At 38.2% G+C, this 24076-nt stretch overlaps 1 protein-coding gene across 1 annotated transcript; it reads right to left on the bottom strand.

Annotated features, from left to right (window-relative positions):
- Positions 1-500: 500 nt before the first annotated feature.
- LOC103512592 (acyl-protein thioesterase 1) lies at positions 501-23428 on the bottom strand. The gene is made up of 5 exons (XM_026826025.1): positions 23309-23428; positions 10679-10731; positions 4207-4377; positions 1447-1582; positions 501-697 (listed from the first exon to the last, which is right to left on the bottom strand). The coding sequence occupies exons 1-5, from the start codon at positions 23334-23336 to the stop codon at positions 501-503; spliced, it is 585 nt and encodes a 194-aa protein (XP_026681826.1). The 5' UTR covers positions 23337-23428.
- Positions 23429-24076: the final 648 nt, after the last annotated feature.

The following is a 24076-nucleotide window of genomic DNA, read 5'->3' on the forward strand; positions in this document are numbered from 1 at the left end:
TAGCCTGCCTCGGTGGTGTAGTGGTCAAGAAGCTCGCCTGGTTATTTTGTATTTATATGTATATACTTTTTGTTACCATCTGTAAATTTAATTTAATAAAGTTTGATCCAATTGTGTAATAATAATAAAATAAAGTCTCAAAATAGCGAGGTTGTAATAGCAGCCAGAAAAGAGATAATATAAATCATTAGATTTTTTTTTTACTTAGTCCGCTATACTAGTTTTTTTTAAGAGGTTTGACAGAGGGAACTGTAACTGCTATGGTCTTATCGTCCCGAAATCTAAGAGAGAAGGAAGACAGGATGGGAGAAAGCCAGCCGTTCCGAGAACGAACATTATCCCATCAGGATAAAATCCGCCCCGGCAGGTGCGCTACCTAGCCAGGCAGACTAAAAAAAAAACCTTATATTTCTAACCAACCATTTCCCGATTTTGAACATTTTTACCGATTGCAATACTTTCTCATTACTTTAGTCATAGAAAGCAGGTAAACTAGTTTGTTAGAAGCAGCAAAATGAAAAACTCACCGCTGGGAAACTCTTATGCATCGGCAGCCAACACGAGAGAGCCACTACTCCGGCCAATTTCTTCGGATAAGTCAGAGCCGAGTACAGAGCTAATGCACCACCTTGCGAGAACCCACCGATGACGATCCTATCACTTGGAATACCCGCGGACACTTCCTTGTCAATGATACCTGGAGGAAACGATAAGAAATATTTGTAATATTTGCATCAATAAATAATAATTCGTACTAGAAGGCCAGCCTAGTTAGCTTAGTTGGTAGCGCGTCTGCCTTGTAAGCGCTAGTGTAATTGTAATTTTTATTTGACATTTTAAGTATACATATTTTTCATATAATTATATAAGTATACATATAAGTAATATTTGCATCAATAAATAATAATTCGTACTAGAAGGCCAGCCTAGTTAGCTTAGTTGGTAGCGCGTCTGCCTTGTAAGCGCTAGTAGACTATTGGACCTACGGTCTGTATCATAGCATGTTCATCCCATAGTGTATGTCCCTCGTCAGATGGACAATAAGACTGTAAGACGCAATACTTCCCATGCATGTGTTAGGTCAACACAAGAACACCAGAAATATTGCAAAGAAATTAGAAAATGCAAATATTTTTTTCAGGCTAAGCATAAAACCCACAACCTTATAAGTACACAGCAAGCAAGAGTGTTACTTTTTTTGTGTGAAATTCCCTCACAATTAACAATTCTCATGATTTTCAATTTTTTATTTAACACAAAGATAATAAAATATAAAAAAATATAGCGAAATTATTTTTTGAGCTAACTAGGCTGGCCCCAAGTTGTTAAAAATGACGTTAAACCCTTTCAGGAAAAAAAAAAAAAAAACCACACTGACCCCGTTTGTACACGGGAAAAGGCAAAGAAGGAGAACTTTTTTCCCCTCTCTTCTTCTCACAAACTTACTATGAATTTTTTGAGCAGCTCTTTTGATTCCGGTTTCATCTTCTTTGGCATTGACGTCGAGGGAAATGAGATCGAACCACGAGGGCATCGGGTAGCCTCCGTTCAATGTGACGGGCATTGTGTCTCTGTAGAGAGAGAAAAACAAGAGATAACCTATTATTATTAATAATAGTGCTTATTTATACTGCTCGCATAGGACTGTAAAGTCCCTTTACTCCAGCAGTAGGCTACTACTATTATTATAATAATAATAGTGCTTATTTATACTGCTCGCATAGGACTGATAAGTCCCTTTACTCCAGCATCAAATTCTCAACTTATATTGAGGATAAAATTCCATACTTTGGCTGGGATTGAACCCACGCCCTCCTGTTTACCAGGCGAGCGCCTTGACCACTACACCACCGAGGTAGGTGGTGTAGTGGTCAGTGGTAATATGTAGGTAGTTAAGTAATGGATTAACCACCACCTACTCTTGTCCCCAGACCCAATATTAAATGGTCAGCAGAGAGAAAGGCTGATCATTCATCCAGAATGAAAATCTGCTGGATGAAGAGAAAACATAAAGTAAGAATTACATACATGGTCCTCTGTAGGCCAAAACGAAAAAGAAATAAACATTGAAATGAGCATGTTTTAACATTTGCAAAGTACAAAATGAAAGATACAAAGTTAATACTGGAATAGCTCCCAGACATTTCAATGCCTTCTTATAGAGCACTGGAGTTTTGGATATCATTGCTAGTAAATCTATTCTTTTTTTTTGTCCAATTCACAAGAGCACTGGAGTTTTGGATATCATTGCTAGTAAATCTGTTTTTTTTTTTTTTTTTTTTTTTTTTTTTTTTTTTTTTTTTTTTTTTTCTTTCTAAGAAGTCCATTTTTTTCCCACGGAGAACCACATGTTTAGTTAAACAATCAAATCTTGCGTTCTTATTGGGACACCCTTTATTAGTCGATCATAATTAATGCAAATAGAGGGGTGTCCAAAATATGGAACCACGACTAACAAGCATGTGACCTGTTTGTAATAAGAGTACTTGAGTAGACCAGCTCGGTCTGGCTGGGGGACTTTAAACAGGGAGGATACCAGCCTGAAATTTCCATTGATAAAGAAATAGCAAAGGTTGAGTGCGAAGGGCATTCACTCGTGAACCACGACTAACAACTAACAAGCATGTGACCTGTTTGTGATAAGAGTACTTGAGTAGATCAGCTCGGTCTGTCTGGGGGACTTTAAACAGGGAGGATACCAGCCTGAAATTTCCATTGATAAAGAAATAGCAAAAGTTGAGTGCGAAGGGCATTCACTCGTAAAATGTTTGTATTCAAAACCAAATGTCAGCCCAAAAGCAATCACCTTAGCTAGGGCTGATTCAGAGGCTGATGAAAAACTCCCTAGCTGAGGTGATTGTTACGGACTAACATTTGGTTTTGGCTTCAAAAAATTTACGAGTGGATGCCCTTCGCACTCAACCTTTGCTATTTCTTTAGCAAGGGAAATTCAGGCTGGTATACTCCGTGTTTGAAGTTCCCCTAGGGCTGATTGAGAGGCTGATGAAAAACTCCCTAGCTGAGGTGATTGCTACGAACTAACATTTGGTTTTGGCTTCAAAAAATTTACGAGTGGATGCCCTTCGCACTCAACCTTTGCTATTTCTTTTTCAAGGGAAATTCAGGCTGGTATGTTCGCTGGTATTGGTAAATTCCGTGTTTGAAGTTCCCCAGGCAGACCTAAGTATTTACTGACTAGGTACATATATACCTACACAATTATACATTAGGTATTCAGATGTGGTGCTTTTCAGTTTTTATTTTTAACTCTCTGTTTTTCAATTGTTATCGATACGTACCCCTGAACACACGATAAAATCCGTCCGGGCCCGAACTTTGACCTAGTCTACCTAATATTAACTATGCCACAGGTCAATGCAGTCCAATACACCAGTACAAATTCAGATACCTTTAGATATTTGGATGCCTCAACGTAAACGAAAACAAATCCAGGCTCCCCCTTCTTTCCCCTCCTCGTCACTCGTTCTCGGAACGGCTGGCTTTCTTCATGTCTGCATAATGAACGATTCAATTATCGTCCCTGTCATCATTGGAGCACTCGGTACAATTCCCAAGACCTTGTATGAGAATATTAAGAAAATGGAGAGCAATATATCACTTCACAAGATTCAGGATATTGCTCTGTGCGGAAGTGCCCAAATCCTGAGGAAGACCATCTACTAGAAGCAAAAAGAAACCTGGCCTGAGGATTCTGGTTGAATCTAGGCCAGATTTTATAGATCCCAATTATTACCTCTATGTTTTATTGTTGTGTAGAAGTGACTTTTCCAGTCTCCATGATATTCCCTGACAATGCCCGGTTTTCCAGTCTGGTAGACACCTGTTTTAACTATTTGGGTCCAGGGCCTTTTTCATGAGTGCTTTACTATCTATCTACCTACCTACAAAACCAATTATTATGCCACCTATTAAGTTTCATAATAGTTTCCTGACCTTTCATATTTGCATGTTGTTATTGTCAAGTTTTCTCAGTAAAATTCTTGGGACATATTTCTTATTTTTTCCTTATGCATAGTTTACTAAATTGTGATTCATGAGGTCATACAAATCGAGTCATTTGTACGAGTGAAGTTCATTGCCCAACTTATGTTTCAAAACAAACAAAATTTTAGGCAAAATGCACACTGGAGAAATCCATTCCTTGAAACGTGAAAACCTGATAGATAGGATCAGCAAGCACGTTACCTCTGGATTAGAGCTGTGTTGTAGACCACTGTAAGTATTGAACGTGACATTCTTGACAAAACCTTTGAGCAGAGAGGAAGTGAGTTGACCCCACATGTAGGGAACGATGGGATCACAGTCGCCATGTGCTTGCAGGAATCTCGTGTTCACGTTTGGATTACCCGTAGCAGCCTGAAAAGAGAAAAATAGATAGGATAAACACATTGGCCAACCATTAACTTCTTCCTCTAATCTTAAGTAGTTACTTAGGTAATATATATTTTTCTTTTTCATATTCTAGGTACCATTGTACTATGTTTTTATATTTTACTGGCTGAATTCCGTCGCTTCGCTCCGGAATCCCGCTAGTTCATCCCGAGGCATGGCCGAACTTGTAGTTATCAAACTAAAAACATAAACGTTCTTAAGTAGTTACTTAGTTAATATATACATATTTTTCTTTTTTATATTCTAGGTACCATTTCTTAAGTAGTTACTTAGGTAATATATATTTTTCTTTTTTATATTCTAGGTACCATTGTACTATGTTTTTATATTTTATACTAGCTGAATTCCGTCGCTTCGCTCCGGAATCCCGCTAGTTCATCCCGAGGCATGGCCAAACTTGTGGAAAAGAAATGCAATGCATTTGCTTAAAAGTGTTTCTCTAGTTTGCATTCTACCTTACTTTAATCCAAAGTGGTAGATAAAAAATTAACATTGATTTTGTTTGAAAGCATTTTGTATTCTAGATATAGTGTAGGTAGGTACATTAGGACTTAAAAGATGATTTCATTAAAATCTTTAGGCAAGTTTGCATTTACATTCATAAATACAGAAATAGTTCTAGTGTATAATCGTGAAAAGCACGAGTTAAAATTCACAGTCGGTTCATGGCATGAAGGTCACTGTAACTATCAAACACTGGTGGGGCAATAGGTCACATACCTCTCATAGCCCAACGAGAAAGTTCAAAGATCACAAATTGTCTTGACCAATAGACCCTCGTGTGATGTTATTTCGGTAACAAATGGCTTAAATACCAATGAAATTCAAATATAACTTTATGAGTGTCATTCATAAAACTTTTAGTTAATTTGCCAATAAACCAATATTTTTGCCAATTATTACATCAATTCATCACTTATGCAGTCCATTCCTGCCATTGCAGCAGTAGAATCAGCTGATATCTGCATAGAATGCTACATTCTCAATGGAATATAATTGGATTTCACAAAAAGGAAACAAGCTACGCTACAGAGTTTTGAAGTTCCCCAGCCAGACCTAAGTATTTATATTTACTAACTAGGTACATATATACCTACACAATTATACATAGGTATTCAGATGTGGTGCTTTTCAGTTTTTATTTTTAACTCTCTGTTTTTCAATTGTTATCGATACGTACCCCTGAACACACGATAAAATCCGTCCGGGCCCGAACTTTGACCTAGTCTACCTAATATTAGCTATGCCACAGGTCAATGCAGTCCAATACACCAGTACAAATTCAGATACCTTTAGATATTTGGATGTCTCAACGTAAACGAAAACAAATCCAGGCTCCCCCTTCTTTCCCCTCCTCGTCACTCGTTCTCGGAACGGCTGGCTTTCTTCATGTCTGGAAGAAATTGGATTTGAATTCTCCACGAAAAAATCTTTTAAGTAGGTATTGGAATTATTTTTAAGCTCTTTTTTTTCAGCAGAAGCGTTAGTCGTGTATACAATAGTGGATGTCTACGGGTAGGTATTTAGCTATTTAGTTTAAGAATTCAACTTCAAGATTTGATAGAGGGAACTGTAACAACGAAGGTCCTGTTTCGAAATAGAAGAGAGAATAAAGCCAGCCGTTCCGAGAACGAACCTTATCTGTTAGGATAAAGTTCGCCCCGGGTGGGAATCGAAACCGCGACCTAACGCTCACAAGGCAGACGTACTAGTCTCAAATGAGGGGGTAATGATCACATTATTAGTGGAATTATTGTTATTATTAGTGGCACTGTGATCACCCATCATTAGTGGAAATGATCACGTGCGTCCAATAATAAATTCTCATCAAAATTCTTCGGCATGGATAGTGGATGATTGGTTATGGCACTTACCTATGGCCAATGAACTTAGGGAACTGAAGGACGATTTTTTTTTTTTTTTTTTGTTCAATGTAATTTTACTTTCCATTACCCTTATGTATAGGGAACCTATACAAGGTAATGAGAAAGTATTGCAATCGGTCCAAATTTTTTGTTGATATAATTAGTTTTACAATGGTCTTAATACTAATTTCCCTAAGAGATTTAATAGAAGGAACTGTAACAACGGAGGTCTTATCGTCCCGAAATCGAAGAGAGAATGAGGACAGGATAGAAAAAATCCAGCCGTTCCCAGAACAAACCTTATGTAAATATGTTTGTGATAATGATAAAATTCGCCCAGGGCGGAAACCAAAGCCTGCTACCTTACAAGCTTACTAGGCTGGCAAAGACACTTTCTACTTGCTATACCTACATAGGTACGTCTTAAAATTGCGACTTTTTACTTTCTGTGATAGCTAAACCCCACAATCCCCACATTTAAAATACCATGCTAACAAGGCTGGTTTTGTTGTTTTGAAGACTTTACTTTCATCTCGTTTTCCGTCTAAATATTAAAACCACGGCAGATTCTCACCTCGATGGTGCACGTTAGACGCGGCGGGCACATAGTTCTATACCTACATAGGTATGTACGTCTTAAATTTGCGACTTTTTACTTTCTGTGATAGCTAAACCCCACAATCCCCACATTAAGATACCATGCTAACAAGGCTGGTTTTGTTGTTTTGAAGACTTTACTTTCATCTCGTTTTCCGTCTAAAAATTAAAACCACGGCAGATTCTCACCTCGATGGTGCACGTTAGACGCGGCGGGCACATAACCGTGCACCCTGGATCGAGGCGCACACACTCTGTCGTCGGTCGTGTTGTAGAACGCCATGAGAAGAGAGCATAGAAATCCGTTCATTGCCATGATGATCCAATTGGTTTTTGTAGTTCAATTTAAGTCAACATGAACAAAAGGTGACACCAAACTTGGAGTTATACGGTATGGTGACGAAATTTATCATCAAACTTGAAGTTATAGACAAGAGATCAGTATTTTTTTTAGAGTTACAATCGCAAGAAGTATCACAAACTTGGAGCTACAGTCACTTCACTTCGAATCGAAATTTTAGATCAAGACTTTGGTCGATTGATAGAGAAGAAATTCAAACCAGAAGGGTTGCTTTAATACAAAAAACGCTGTAAGTAACTCATCGAAAAAAAAGTTATCACTGCAGTTCAAACACTGGAAGATAGAGCGCACCACGTTCTATTCAAAAAAACCGTTTTATGCAAAAAGGGCAAAAAATCAATATTTCCCTTTTTGCACCCAGCTCCTCATTTATAGTGCTAGGATGATATAAGGAAAAGGAAGTACGAATAGGTACATCGCTCATCGCCTTGCATCACAAAGAGACTTTCAAAATAGGTACACGTGGTCACATGATATAAAATCGCTTCCTATTTTGCACATGGAAAATTTTAAATTTCGATCATGTCACCTGAAAGCACCCCTTAAGTAAAGCAACTGAATAACTTTGCACTGGAACGAGAGGCTGGTCAAGATTCGTATGCAGGTGTCATCTCTGACAAAGCATCAATAATTCAAGATTTAATAAAATTCTAGTCTCATCTTTGTTTAATCCAATCATTAAGTAAATATTTTTATTGTTTCAGTGTTGAAATAGTGATGAGTCATTAAGCTTACTTTTTAGGCCAGCCACTCATTTTCAGGTAGACCTGACACCTGATGAGCATACACACTACCTGGTAGACCTGACAGGTACGGCTGAAAAGGTCCCTCTGTCAGGTGCACCTGATACCTAATGAGCACGCACACTATCAGGTAGCTAGACCTGATCAGGTGTACTTGTCGTCAGGTCTACCCGAACCTGATAGTGAGTGGCTGGCCTTTGGTGAAGTGGTCAAGACGCTCGCCTGATAAACGAGAGGGCGCGGGTTCGATCCTAGACAAAGATCCTATTTGTGAGTCCCTCATGTCCCTATGAAGAGAATTTAATAGTCCAACTGCAGATACATGGTAAGAGTTACCATTTTTACATTCATACAAATGGTAAGAGTTACCATTTTTACATTCATACAAATGGTAAGAGTTACCATTTTTACATTCATACAAATGGTAAGAGCTACCATTTTTACATTCATACAAATGGTAAGAGCTACCATTTTTACATTCATACAAATGGTAAGAGCTACCATTTTTACATTCATACAAATGGTAAGAGCTACCATTTTTACATTCATACAAATGGTAAGAGCTACCATTTTTACATTCATACAAATGGTAAGAGCTACCATTTTTACATTCATACAAATGGTAAGAGCTACCATTTTTACATTCATACAAATGGTAAGAGCTACCATTTTTACATTCATACAAATGGTAAGAGCTACCATTTTTACATTCATACAAATGGTAAGAGCTACCATTTTTACATTCATACAAATGGTAAGAGTTACCATTTTTACATTCATACAAATGGTAAGAGCTACCATTTTTACATTCATACAAATGGTAAGAGCTACCATTTTTACATTCATACAAATGGTAAAAGAAACCTGGCCTGAGGATTCTGGTTGAATCTAGGCCAGATTTTATAGATCCCAATTATTACCTCTATGTTTTATTGTTGTGTAGAAGTTGAAAATAATAATAACAAAGTTCGTTCTCATGACACGAATTTTCTTAGCGAAAAAATGTCTCACCGCAACGGAAAACACAAATTTGTTATCAAAATATCAAGCCAATTTGCATATTACGCTAGATATTTAGGCTTTTCGGTGAAATATCGATCTAATGGCAGCCACTCATGTTCAGACCGCTTGACAATATACATACGAGTAACTTTCTTGCTGTTACTCTCAATAGTCTTAATGCTAGTTGTTGGTACGAAGAGAAAGCTCCCAACAGCATTCCAAGACCACGTGTGTGGGGTGTGGCCAAAACTGGCAACAGTAATTAAATAATAGGCAGAACAACAATAATGTAAAAAAAGTGGTATGTACATTGCACACTTAGCATATGGTTCTATGGCAAAGAACTGAACACCCGTCACAATGGACTGTAGTTGGTTCTACAAAATTTGCACCTACCACCTTGACATTAATTCCAAAAGACATACTCGGATTAAAACTTACAAAATGCTTGTATTGAAAATTATAGCATAGTAACGAAGCAGATATATTGATAGGTTACATAGGTAACTAAACTGACCCCTGAGGGCAGTCCGTTATATGTGTTATCATCCTATAGTGTGTCCAGATCAATGTGACAGCAAAAAAATAGGCATTGTTGCCAAAAATGTCACCTGTGCAATGGTAGAGAATCTCTAAAAGGGGAAGCTTTATTGTGCTACAGTGCTTCCTCCGACAGTGAAACAAAGTCAGGTCTACAACTACAAGTTGCGCTACTACAACTCCAAGTTGCGCTACTACAACTCCAAGTCGCGCGTCTACGCTTACGATGTGCGACGGACCAAATAGGTCTCTCAGGCGGTCTGAAGACCAAAGTCGGAAGCTTTTTCCAGTTTTTCCGCCACACACGTTCCGACTTCCGACTGTCTGACAGACCCAGATCTGGGAGACCGCGGTCTGCCATACAGTCTGAGCGTGAATGGCCAGCCTTACCAAATAACAGAGTACCGAGTAGGTACCTAGCTATACCGAGCTACTAGATTGGTACCTATTGAGGTAGATGACTAGGTAATAGAAATCAGCATACTAGAGACCCATTGAATAACATCTGCCGTAACCATGGATCTAGAAGTAAAAGCGACATTAAGAATGGCCAGCCTTACCAAATAACAGAGTACCGAGTAGGTACCTGGCTACCGAGCTACTAGATTGGTAGCTATTGAGGTAGATGACTAGGTTATAGAAATCAGCATACTAGAGACCCATTGAATAACATCTGCCGTAACCATGGATCTAGAAGTAAAAGCGACATTAAGAATGGCCAGCCAAAACCAAAAGGTGGCGTTCCGATCCTAGCTGCCGGGCAGCGCGACCAAGCTGTGCGACCGCTGCCTATTTTTGGTATTGGTAAAGGTAGGGCCATCGGCTTTAAAAAACGCCCTTGGTCACTGGACCGCTGCCTACTGCTTCCTATGTATTCTTATGAAGTACTTTCCGAACCAAGCTGCCGGGCAGCGCGACCCGGCAGCTCTATTAGAGTTTTGGGTAATGTGTGAGGGTGGGATGGGATAACAATAGGTACCCCAAACTTTCACAAGGACTATTTTACTTTAGATCAAGTATTTTTTTCCCTATTAGAAAAGGTAAAAGAGTACACTCAACCTCTACATTTTTCATAGATGCTAGAAATCCTAGTCAAATGGTTGTTTGGTAATCTTATCTCGACAATATTGAATGGAAACTGATAAGGAGTTACTTACACTTGAGGTTTGCTTGGTTGTCGCTTCGATAATGACAGGAGCAGCCATCGTGGCTGAAAAATAAAACAGAACAGGAAACGAAGGTTAACTTTCAGATAAAACTAGAAATCCTTCAGGAAAATGAGAAAACTTTGAACTTTTCTTCCAGATGAAATAGCTCCTGTGGAAAAACTGGAAAATTTCCTCTTGGTTTGTTTACGTTTTTCCGTAGTTGTGTTCGAACTTTGATAAAAGAAGAGGTAGGGAACACTTTACAGGCCACCGGAAGTGTACGAAAGGATACGAAGAGCTAGGGTGCGTTCACACGAAATGTCTTCGATTCCTGAATATGATCGCTGTAGGAACAAAACTTACTAACTTATTGTTATTTTAGAGAGATTACAAGATTATTACTTTGCAGATTTGGATTCTCATTTTAACGAATACATTTTAATTTTAAGGAAAAAAGTACAAAATTTTCGATTTTCGGCCCGCTTGGACTTTTGGGGCCCCTGCAGGGACCTTCCTTTTCTGAGAGGTCTACAGTAAACTGCAGTTCACTGAACCAATATTGTTCCTAATTGTTTTTATTACTATTATTTTTCATTACACATTTGTATTAATATTTCTTGGAGTGTGCCAACTAATGATGGTTGAATGACTGGAAAGTTACCACTGTTGACAGGCGTCTGGCAGTCACTGAGACCGATTTCCTTGTTCTTCATCTCTGCACAATAAACAATTCAATGTAGGTATTGACTTGGCTTGGCGTAAACCCAAGCTATCAATCTGTATCATAACTATATGTAAAGGGTGTTTCTAAAGAAATGGGTTCGATTGCCGCCTCAGGCGAAGTTTAACGGATAAGGTTCGTTCTCGGAACGGGTGGCTTTCTTCATCTCTGCATAAACGATTCAATGTACTGACTTGGCGTACTCCCAAGCTATCAATCTGTATTACCATAACTATTACAGAGGAAACCATTTGCATAATTAGCTTTAACTATATAAGTAAAGCAAATTGTGAAATTGCTTTGTGGAACAGGTGATGTTAAATTTTCTGTACACCCTTTTTGAATCATTGTGTACATTGTACAATTATGATCATTATCAACTAACTAGGTATTATTAATGGCACTATTATCATATTATTATTATTATTATTATTATTATTATTATTATTATTATTATTATTATTATTATTATTATTATTATTATTTCTATTACACTTTCTTTTCTATCCAATTTTTCTATTACACTTTCTTTTCTATCCAATTTTTCTATTACACTTTCTTTTCTATCCAATTTTTCTATTACACTTTCTTTTCTATCCAATTTTTCTATTACACTTTCTTTTCTATCCAATTTTTCTATTACACTTTCTTTTCTATCCAATTTTTCTATTACACTTTCTTTTCTATCCAATTTTTCTATTACACTTTCTTTTCTATCCAATTTTTCTATTACACTTTCTTTTCTATCCAATTTTTCTATTACACTTTCTTTTCTATCCAATTTTTCTATTACACTTTCTTTTCTATCCAATTTTTCTATTACACTTTCTTTTCTATCCAATTTTTCTATTACACTTTCTTTTCTATCCAATTTTTCTATTACACTTTCTTTTCTATCCAATTTTTCTATTACACTTTCTTTTCTATCCAATTTTTCTATTACACTTTCTTTCCTATCCAATTTTTATATTACACTTTCTTTTCCTTTTCTACTTATTTTCTATTCTATTTCTTACTCTCGTCCATAAGGAAGGCCATTTCCTGGAGCTTGGCCATCTGTTCCAACATCCAAATCATGGCCAGATCCACCTTCTTCTTATCTGCCGGAGTACGATCCAATACAAACTCGGCACGCTCCAAGTCCAACGTCTCCATTTTTGGTGTTTTTGGGTTCGCGAATTGGGAGGCGAACGTCAAGACACTTCAGAGGAGGTCAATTTGAGTTTTAGTGAAGGAGAATTTGGTTTTTAGTAGAGGAGAATTTGATTTTTGGTGGGAGGCGAATTTAAGTTCTTAAGGAAGAAATTGGATTTGAATTCTCCACGAAAAAATCTTTTAAGTAGGTATTGGAATTATTTTTAAGCTCTTTTTTTTCAGCAGAAGCGTTAGTCGTGTATACAATAGTGGATGTCTACGGGTAGGTATTTAGCTATTTAGTTTAAGAATTCAACTTCAAGATTTGATAGAGGGAACTGTAACAACGAAGGTCCTGTTTCGAAATAGAAGAGAGAATAAAGCCAGCCGTTCCGAGAACGAACCTTATCTGTTAGGATAAAGTTCGCCCCGGGTGGGAATCGAAACCGCGACCTAACGCTCACAAGGCAGACGTACTAGTCTCAAATGAGGGGGTAATGATCAAAATTGGTCAGAAGAAAGAATCAAGATGATAAGAAATATTTATAGTCGTGAAAACACTAGGTAAAACGAAATCTTAAATATGTAGATACCAAAATCACGAAAAATTCAAAGCACGAAATTCAAATTCAAACAAATAGGAACACTGCTGGAAAAATACTGATTAGGTACTAATAAAATTATCGACGAAATGAAATTTCGGGCCTGATTGTAGATTACGAAAAAAATTGGTCCCAGAAACTCATAATACAAAAAAATAGTTACCTACTAAAGGGTGTCCCAATAAGAACGCAACATTTGAAGGGGCGATTATTTTGTTATGACTTGTTTTATCTACCGCAATCTTTGACAAATTGATTGTAAACATATCAAATTTAGTCATCATGGAGTCATAAACTGTTCAACAAGGCGTTAGACACATTATCACTTTTGCGCAAGAATTTTCCTAGTCAAAATCGTGTCATTTTCCGTTTTGCTGAGGAGAAATGGCCTCCATGATCATGTAATTTTACCCCCCTAGACTTCTTTCTGTGAGGGTATATAAAGTCACATGTTTACACCAACAAACCCACAAGCTTTGAAGCATTGAAAGGTGAAAATGAAAGATGCAGCCTGATTTCCTCGAATTTGTCATCAAAAATTTTGTCAAAAGGGAACGAATGTACCATCAAAGTCAAGGAGGTTATTTGTCTGATTATTTTTCCATGTAAAATTTTAGACTGTTTACTTCTCAAATCATCTAAGAAGTCCATTTTTTTTCCACGGAGAACCATGTTTAATTAAACAATCAAATCTTGCGTTCTTATTGGGACACCCTTTATTAGTCGATCATAATTAATGCAAATAGAGGGGTGTCCAAAATATGGAAGAGTTACAATCGCAAGAAGTATCACAAACTTGGAGTTACAGTCACTTCACTTCGAATCGAAATTTTAGATCAAGACTTTGGTCGATTGATAGAGAAGAAATTCAAACCAGAAGGGTTGCTTTAAATTTATGTATAAGAATACAAGAGTTGGTTTAAAATAAATAAATATCGATCACTCGAAACAAAATACATAGTAATATAGAATATACAATAGACAACACCCAAAATTCAAGAAATAAAGGGCTCAGGACTAGGGAAAAAAAAGGAATTCTATTTAAAATTCAAAAAGAATTACGCGATCAAAATCAATTTACAGAATCGATTAGAACCGCGATAGGATCTTGGTCCGACCAAATCCTGATCTGAACTGAATATTGATCCAATGAACCACCTCGATAAGATGCATGAACCATTCATAAGTTCAAAGATACTAGTGACAATGGTTGTGTACCAGACAAGAAATTGTCTCGGCCGTTCTGGGAACGCCAGGTATGATTGATCACAAGTGTAGAACTGCTCGAGATCTCAAATATCAGAGTAATCCCTATCAATCAATTACCCAACCATCGATGTTGTTAAGGACAAAATTAAAGAGGCCCTCACGAAAGCAGAAGTCAGTTTGCATGATACATGATAAACGTAGTTTCTTTTCAACTTACCGATATTTCGTCACCTATTCGTCGAAACTGTACAAGTTACTGTTTAGAAATTTCGAAAAGCAAAACGGAGTAGGTATGTATGTGTAAAGCGACGATTGAGTGTGAGTTAAGCCCGTTTATCTTACCAGGATTGCCCAAGAATCCCAAGATCTTACGTTGCGTCCACACTACAGTCGACCTAAGTCGATCGGCATCGACTGGAACTCAAATACAGCATGGAAGATCAAAGGATTCTAGTGGAATGAAAAAAAGTTTTTAGTGTGGATGTGTTTCAGGCTATCGATCGACATCACCAGAGCAATGTCCATTTGACCAATGACCATTCGCCTTAGGGTAGAATAGAAGAGGCTTGAATAAGGCTAAAAAGTTCGTTTACCCCAACAGTCTACACAAGGCCTTACGTATCTATGGTTTCACACTCGTATTTATGAACAAGAATGATCGTTCTTCGATCAATCTCAAGTCAAAATTGACAAATCAAATGCCTTGAGACTATGCTTAGCACGAACTTAAGAGCCAGCATTTTGTTCATAAATATGGGTGTCAGTGTAGAAGAGAGGCAGTAGAGGTGTAAGTAGATGCTGCTCTCAAAACAAATTCAGACGATTACATTAGCGGATTAGCGATTGTGCATAACATTCTGAAAGGTGTTTGGAAACGGTCTCGTGACACATGCAATGATCTAAATTCAATAATTCACACTTAGAACACCTAGAATTCATTAATTCACACCTAGAACACCTAGATAAATGGAATTTAGAGATATAGACACCTAGAACAACTATAAAGATAAATGAAATCTAGAGATATAAGTCTAGACTCGGTTTTGTCCTCCGGGGGGTTTTGACTACAACCAGTCAGACGTCTACTGTTAGACCGGCTACTCACGCTCAGACTGTCCGAGTTCGACAATTCGACCTAGGTTTGTCAGACCACCGGAATGTATGTGGCAGAAAAAGCCTCCACCTTCTAAGTATCTCAGACGGTCCGAGGTCCGTCTCATATTGAAAGCGTAGTCGCCTGTTAAAACCAAAAGGTGGCGTTCCGATCCTAGCTGCCGGGCAGCGCGACCAAGCTGTGCGACCGCTGCCTACTGCTTCCTATGTTTGAAAGAACAAGGTCTTCTTTATTACTAAAACAACTTCTTTTAGTTCAAATATTAATATTAAAGTAAATAGGCCAAACATTAGAAAAAAAATCTGTTAAGAGGCTGACCACTGGAGCACTTACCCTGGTTCGAAATAGACCCCCATACTGCTTCCTATGTATTCTTATGAAGTACTTTCCGAACCAAGCTGCCGGGCAGCGCGACCCAAGCTCCTGTGGAAAAACTGGAAAATTTCCTCTTGGTTTGTTTACGTTTTTCCGTGGTTGTGTTCGAGCTTTGATAAAAGAAGAGGTAGGGAACACTTTACAGGCCACCGGAAGTGTACGAAAGGATACGAAGAGCTAGGGTGCGTTTTTGCATGATACATGATAAACGTAGTTTCTTTTCAACTTACCGATATTTCGTCACCTATTCGTCGAAACTGTACAAGTCAGTGTTTAGAAATTTCGAAAAGCAAAACGGAGTAGGTATGTATGTGTACAGCGACGATTGAGTGTGAGCTAAGCCCGTTTATCTTACCAGGATTGCTCAAGAATCCCAAGATCTTACGTTGCGTCCACACTACAGTCGACCTAAATCAATCGACATCGACTGGAACTCAAATACAGCATTGGAAGATCAAAGGATTTTAGTGGAATGAAAAAAAGTTTTTTAGTGTGGATGTGTTTCAGGCTATCGATCGACATCACCACAGCAATGTCCATTTGACCAATGACCATTCGCCTTAGGGTGGAATATGTGAGTTAAGCCCGTTTATCTTACCAGGATTGCTCAAGAATCCCAAGATCTTACGTTGCGTCCACACTACAGTCGACCTAAGTCGATCGACATCGACTGGAACTCAAATACAGCATTGAAAGATCAAAGGATTTTAGTGGAATGAAAAAAAGTTTTTAGTGTGGATGTGTTTCAGGCTATCGATCGACATCACCACAGCAATGTCCATTTGACCAATGACCATTCGCCTTAGGGTGGAATAGAAGAGGCTTGAATAAGGCTAAAAAGTTCCTTTACCCCAACAGTCTACACAAGGCCTTACGTATCTATGGTTTCAGTGCAGAAGAGAGGCAGTAGAGGTGTAAGTAGATGCTGCTCTCAAAACAAAGTCAGACGATTACATTAGCGATTGTGCATAACATTCTGAAAGGTGTTTGGAAACGGTCTCGTGACACATGCAATGATCTAAATTCAATAATTTACACTTAGAACACCTATAGAATTCATTAATTCACACCTAGAACACCTAGAATTCATTAATTCACACCTAGAACACCTAGATAAATGGAATTTAGAGATATAGACACCTAGAACAACTATAAAGATAAATGAAATCTAGAGATATAAGTCTAGACTCGGTTTTGTCCTCCGGGGGGTTTTGACTACAACCAGTCAGACGTCTACTGTTAGACCGGCTACTCACGCTCAGACTGTCCGAGTTCGACAATTCGACCTAGGTTTGTCAGACCACCGGAATGTATGTGGCAGAAAAAGCCTCCACCTTCTAAGTATCTCAGACGGTCCGAGGTCCGTCTCATATTGAAAGCGTAGTCGCCTGTTAAAACCAAAAGGTGGCGTTCCGATCCTAGCTGCCGGGCAGCGCGACCAAGCTGTGCGACCGCTGCCTACTGCTTCCTATGTTTGAAAGAACAAGGTCTTCTTTATTACTAAAACAACTTCTTTTAGTTCAAATATTAATATTAAAGTAAATAGGCCAAACATTAGAAAAAAAATCTGTTAAGAGGCTGACCACTGGAGCACTTACCCTGGTTCGAAATAGACCCCCATACTGCTTCCTATGTATTCTTATGAAGTACTTTCCGAACCAAGCTGCCGGGCAGCGCGACCCGGCAGCTCTATTTGGGTCGCGCTGCCCACTCGCTCTGAGAGCAGTGTGGTCGCGCTGCCCGTGAGGTTTTCATGTGATTTAAAATACTATTTTTGTAATAATTTGTTCGACTGGAAGTTTGTAATGGAAGTCGCGCGACCCGGCAGCTAGGATCGGAACGCCACCTTTGCCTTTCCTGGGAGACCGCGGTCTGTCTGACAGACCGAGCGTGAATGGCCGGCCTTACCAAATAACAGAGTACCGAGTAGGTACCTGGCTATACCGAGCTACTAGATTGGTACCTGTTGAGGTAGATGACTAGGTAATAGAAATCAGCATACTATAGTTCATCCAGATCGATGTGACAGCAATGAGTCATCAATCCAAAATGAAGGAACCAATCAGATTGCAGGAAATCCTTACATTGTCGCAATTCAGGTAAAGGTCTATTTTTGATAAACTCTCTCTTTTAAAATTCAGAGGTTGGATTCCAGAACAGGTAAGGTGTGGATATCGCCTTACCTGACTTTGTTTCACTGTCGGAGGAAGCACTGTGCAATATACCTTCCCCTTTTAAAGATTCTTTACCATTGCACATGTGACATGTTTGTCAACAATGCCTATTTTTTTGCTGTCACATTGATCTGGACACACTATAGAGACCCATTGAATAACATCTGCCGTAACCATGGATCTAGATCTAGAAGTAAAAGCGCCATTAAGCTGTGTCCACTGTCCACACATAGTCGACAGCCGTCGATCAACCTATCCAACACACCGGTGAAATTTCTCAGTAAAAAATTGAGGAGCTGGGTGCAGCTCCTCAATTATGACCCCCGATTGTACTTTTGGTGCCCTGTAGGAATTCTAAAGGTGTGTCCACACATAGTCGACGGCCGTCGATCGTCGAGGTAGTGTACGGCTTCAGTCGACATCGATCGATGGACACAGCTAGTATGCTACATATTGCTACATGGTGCCTTGAAGTAAGCTTCACGATAGAATTCGAATGATGGGTGTTACTCTCCTTCTAAAGACATTAATACCATCTTGCCTCAGTGTACCAGCGCCTTAAGAGTAGGTAACATAGTAACAACCTGGTACATAACATCCTCAATGGTGAAGACTGAAGATATTATTAGATGTGGATTCATAAAACCTCGACGGTTTTAGATGGTTTGGTTTCGATCACGTCCAAAAACGGAAGAAGATGGCATACGAGTATATGTAGATTGTAAAACATACCTCATTTATACTACTAGGATGATATAAGGAAGTACGAATAGATACATCGCTCATCGCCTTGCATCACAAAGAGACTTTCAAAATAGGTACACGTGGTCACATGATGTAAAATCGCTTCCTATTTTGCACATGGAAAATTTTAAATTTGGATCATGTCACCTGAAAGCACCCCTTAAGTAAAGCAACTGAATAACTTTGCACTGGAACGAGAGGCTGGTCAAGATTTGTATGCAGGTGTCATCTCTGACAAAGCATCAATAATTCAAGATTTAATAAAAATCTAGTCTCATCTTTGTTTTAAATTAAATATTTTTTATTGTTTCAGTGTTGAAATAGTGATGAGTCATTAAGCTTACTTTTTAGACCAGCCACTCATTTTCAGGTAGACCTGACAGGTACACCTGATCAGGTATACCTGTAACCTGATAAACATACACACTACCTGGTAGACCTAACAGGTACGGCTAAAAAGGTCCCTCTGTCAGGTGCACCTGATACCTGATGAGCACGCACACTATCAAGTAGCTAGACCTGATCAGGTGTACTTGTCGTCTGGTCTACCCGAACCTGATAGTGAGTGGCTGGCCTTTGGTGAAGTGGTCAAGACGCTCGCCTGATAAACGGGAGGGCGCGGGTTCGATCCTAGACAAAGATCCTATTTGTGAGTCCCTCATGTCCCTATGAAGAGAATTTAATAGTCCAACTGCAGATACATGGTAAGAGTTACCATTTTTACATTCATACAAATGGTAAGAGTTACCATTTTTACATTCATACAAATGGTAAGAGTTACCATATTTACATTCATACAAATGGTAAGAGTTACCATTTTTACATTCATACAAAAAAAGCCCAATTTGAGGCTTAGATGTAGGGGCTAGACAGCCCTAAAGGATGGGTTAAGCTTCTACGAATCTACCATTTCTACCCTTTTATTGAGGAAATTATCGAGGTGAACCATCGGATTTATTTCAAACGCGGTAGTAAGGAATATCAACTTTACCAAGTTACCAAATCTCACGAGACATCAAGAATATTGAATTCTAGATTATAATTATTACTTATGGCAGTGTTTGTCAAACATTCTCCTCTCGATTTTTTGTTACTTTGTCCTGGGTGGAATAAAGCATTCCATTAAAGTAAAGAATTTTGAGAATCACTGACGGATCTCTAGGATATCATGTAGAGAGGACACCCAGTTTTTTTATTTATTTATTATTTTTATTAAACCTATAATAATAACCAAAAACACTACATTCACAGTAGTGAATCGCTACCTAAGTAACATACAGGGTGTACTTAAATATCTTTCTTCAAGGTGTTTTAAATTTTAATGACGAAAATAGGTTACCTATACACTTCCAATCTAACATTATTTCTCTTTAACACCATACACAATTAATAAGCCCACCTATGCGCGCAATCATGCCACAGAGAGTTTTCAGTTAATCCAGGGTTTGAGAAATACTAAACCTGTGTAAATCAAATGGGTGACGTCAAAGAAACCCCTTGACACTGTATTATTATTAAATATGTTTATATTAGACATCCTGGGTTATAAAGTTATGAATTAGGTAACTACAAAACTTATTACACAATTAATAAGCCCACCTATGCGCGTTCTTACCACAGAGAGTTTTCAGTTAATCCAGGGTTTGAGAAATATTGGCCTGTATAAATCAAATGGGTGACGTCAAAGAAAACCCTTGACACTGTATTATTATTAAATATGTTTATATTAGACATCCTGGGTTATAAAGTTATGAATTAGGTAACTACAAAACTTATTACCTTTATATGATACAATGGATACACGTTCCGGTTTTGATCTTATCCGACTCGAGTTTCGTCCACTCCGTGGACTTTTTCAAGGAAAACCGCTAGAGGGTTAAGTGTAGAGATAGGGACCAAGGGTCCAAAGGTAATAAGTTTTGTAGTTTCCTTGAAAAAGTCCACGGAGATGGACGAAACTCGAGTCGGATAAGATCAAAACCGGAACGTGTATCCATTGTATCATATAAAGATTATAAAGGTAATAAGTTTTGTAGTTACCTAATTCATAACTTTTTAACCCTTGACACTGTGTTAACTCTCAGTGGTGAGATCGGCCACTAAAGGGTTAAGTGAAGAGATAGGGACCAAGGGTCCAAAGGTGTGCTAAGCTCCACAAAGCTACGATTCTACGAATGTCCCTTAGAACACAAATTTTCATAGGAGAGAAAAGAGAGGGAGGGAGAGAAGGAATTAGAACAGTAGGAAGTTTTGGCGGTGAAATTTGAAATTTCATCAGCTGTTTTTTTTTTATCGTCAATTTTTACCCCCACTACCAAACTTCTTCCATTTTACTATCCCCACCCCTGGAAAATCCTAATGTCAATGCGCATCAACATTACGAAAGGAAAATAAGCTACAGATTGAAATGAAATATACCTTCTAAGTAATGTTCATACTCATATTTTGTGGGAAAAGGACTGAAAAGTCCTTTAATCCCACTTATCCTGGTAAACAGAATGGCGTGGGTTCAATCCTGGGCGAAGCATGAAATTTGATCCTCCATAAGTAGTGTGTGTAACTGGAATATCCTGCTTTTTGATGTGTTTATCGTTCTCTTGAGGAAATGATCGAATCGAATTGGTCCTTTGATGTCTATAAGCTATTGTTGACCCAAATTGTCAATGCAAGTGTACACGGGGCACGGGTTGCACCAAATATTGACTGAGTGCAACCTGCAACACGAAGCATGAAATTTGATCCTCCATAGTGTGTGTAACTGGAATATCCTACTTTTTTATGTGTTTATCGTTCTCTTGAGGAAATGATCGAATCGACTTGGTCCTTTGATCTCTATAAGCTATGGTTGACCCAAATTGTCAATGCAAGTGTACACGGGGCACGGGTTGCACCAAATATTGACTGAGTGCAACCTGCAACCCGAATATCAGTCCGGGATAAAGGTGCACTCAATGATAACGTCTTTACCTATTGCATCAACAAATAACAAACGTCAACTGCATATCAACGAGCAACAGTGGCGTAGCAAAAGACTCTTTTTATTTTGTTTTTGTTCCTTTGTTCGTTTTTTTTTTTTTTTTTTTTTTTTTTTTTTTTTTTTTTTTTTTTTTTTATTATTATTATTATATTATTATTATTATATATTATTTTTTATTGGTTTCTTTTAAGTGGCAGAATTTTCCCGGAGGAGCTTTTCCCACCAACCACTGATTTTTCTTTCACTGTAAGTTAAGCCTTTTTTCTGTAAATTTTGCTTAAAAGAGAGGGAGGGGAGTGAAAGAGATGATTTTTTTTTTCAAGAGAGAGAGAGAGAGAGAGGACCTGTAAAAAAAAAGAAGGAAGACAGGATAGGAGAAAGTCAGTCATTCTAAAGAACAAACCTTGTCTGTTTAGGATGAAAATCTCAAGACCTAAATCCCTTAGACAGTTTGGTACTTGTGCAGAAGTCACGTCCGTGGAATATTGCTACCAAAGGAACTGGCACAAACGAGCAGTGACCCTGGTTATTATAGGGTTAGGTTAAACGCAAGAAGGAGTTTTATTATAGGGTTAGGTTAAATACAAAAAGGAGCTTTTCTTTTCCATGGATGTGAATTCTGCATAATTACCGACAGTTTGACAGATTATGGTCTGTTGTCTGTCTGACAGTCAGAGAATGAGCAGCAGGCCTAGTTTCCTGGAATAGGTACCTACGAGACTGATTCAAATCATCAAATATCAACTGCATGCATCATGCATATTGGTGGCCATTGATCTATGTGACCTATTTACGTCAGAGGTCATCACCCCACTAGTTGCAAGCTTACTGATATTCTGCATACTTAACTACCGACAGTTTGACAGATTATGGTCTGTTGTCTGTCCAACAGTAAAAGCATGAGCAGCAGGCCTAGTTTCCTGGAATAGGTACCTACGAGACTGATTCAAATCATCAAATATCAACTGCATGCATGCATCATGCATATTGGTGGCCATTGATCTATGTGACCTATTTACGTCAGAGGTCATCACCCCACTAGTTGCAAGCTTACTGATAGCCCACCTAAGTAAATTTTATGTTTGTCAACATAGGTACATATTTATGAATTCAACCAACCTCAGTGCTGCAGTTGTTAACGGGTTGGACTTTGGATCTGGAGGTTGGTGGTTCAAGTCCTACTGATAGCCCACCTAAGTAAATTTTATGTTTGTCAACATAAGTAGGTACATATTTATGAATTCAACCAACCTCAGTGCTGCAGTTGTTAACGGGTTGGACTTTGGATCTGGAGGTTGGTGGTTCAAGTCCAAGTCAAGTCATAAAAGTGACCTAGGTGTAATAATCGGGGAATGACAAGCATTTAAATATGCTTAAGTAACACAGTTAAAAATTCCTTCCTACTGCCTACATATTAATGAATTCATTATAAATTGAACTTATTGTTCCCCTACAAAATTTTGTTGGTAAGTAAATGTCAGTTTTTCCAAATTACCTACCTAGGTACTTAAATTGATACCAAGATTTTATTATTATTATTGTTTTTTTTTTTTAGAAAAAAATGTTGGTAAGTAGGTAAGTAAGCATACCTGATTTTCTGAAGAGATTTTTGAACATGGTTGATACTTCTTCTGTGAACTCAATCTTGATTTTGTTTCTCGTACAACTATCTTGATTGTCTCGACATTCAACTTTGTCTTCACACTTCACTTACACAAGAAAACGGTTTCTACAAAGGTTTAGTCAGAATCCTAGACAAACCTTCTTTTTACTCTGATTTTAGCTATTACTTACTCTAATTTTATTTTATTTGTTTGTTACATTTAATGAGCTATTTAATGGCTTGATTTTGAGCTCAATACTCCAATTTTAGTCCCTAGCTCCCTAGACATAAGGGAAAACATTGATAACACCACAAGGTAATTTAAAAAAAAAGTTATTATTACCTAGGTATCTAATTTAGGGAGCAGAGTAGCACCCTGCCAAGTCAAGAAAGTTTGACCCCACTACAAAATATCAGTGGTAAAGCTGAGATCCTCTTCACATTTTTGTGGAGATCACAGCATTACTTCAATATCACTTTACCTATACTTCAAGTACTGTTATTGATTCAAGTGACAGGGATTTTACTCTCCCATTGGCAACAAGGTACCAGGCTCCTCACATTATTTCACCCAACCTGAGTGCAGCCAGTAAAGGCAGTAGGCTTGCCAATCACGGGTTGCCCAGATAGTCACCCATCCAGACCAAACCCATTCCAGGGTTTATATGCTTTTCCCAGAATGAAATTCCATGACTTTTCCAGAAAATTTCCATGAGTTTTTCAGAAAATTAGGGGGCGGAGGTACCTAAAAATC

The sequence above is a fragment of the Diaphorina citri genome, unplaced genomic scaffold, assembly GCF_000475195.1.
Source record: "Diaphorina citri unplaced genomic scaffold, Diaci psyllid genome assembly version 1.1 scaffold858, whole genome shotgun sequence".
In the NCBI taxonomy this organism is placed as follows: Eukaryota; Metazoa; Arthropoda; class Insecta; order Hemiptera; family Psyllidae; genus Diaphorina; species Diaphorina citri.

Excerpts from the sequence above, each read along its gene's own strand:
- LOC103512592 (XM_026826025.1), bottom strand. The coding sequence starts at position 23,336 with ATGTTCAAAAATCTCTTCAGAAAATCAG. Across the intron at positions 10,732-23,308 it reads AAATCTCTTCAGAAAATCAG|CCACGATGGCTGCTCCTGTC; the intron begins GTATGCTTACTT and ends TTTATTTTTCAG. Across the intron at positions 698-1,446 it reads AGCTGCTCAAAAAATTCATA|GTATCATTGACAAGGAAGTG; the intron begins GTAAGTTTGTGA and ends CGTTTCCTCCAG.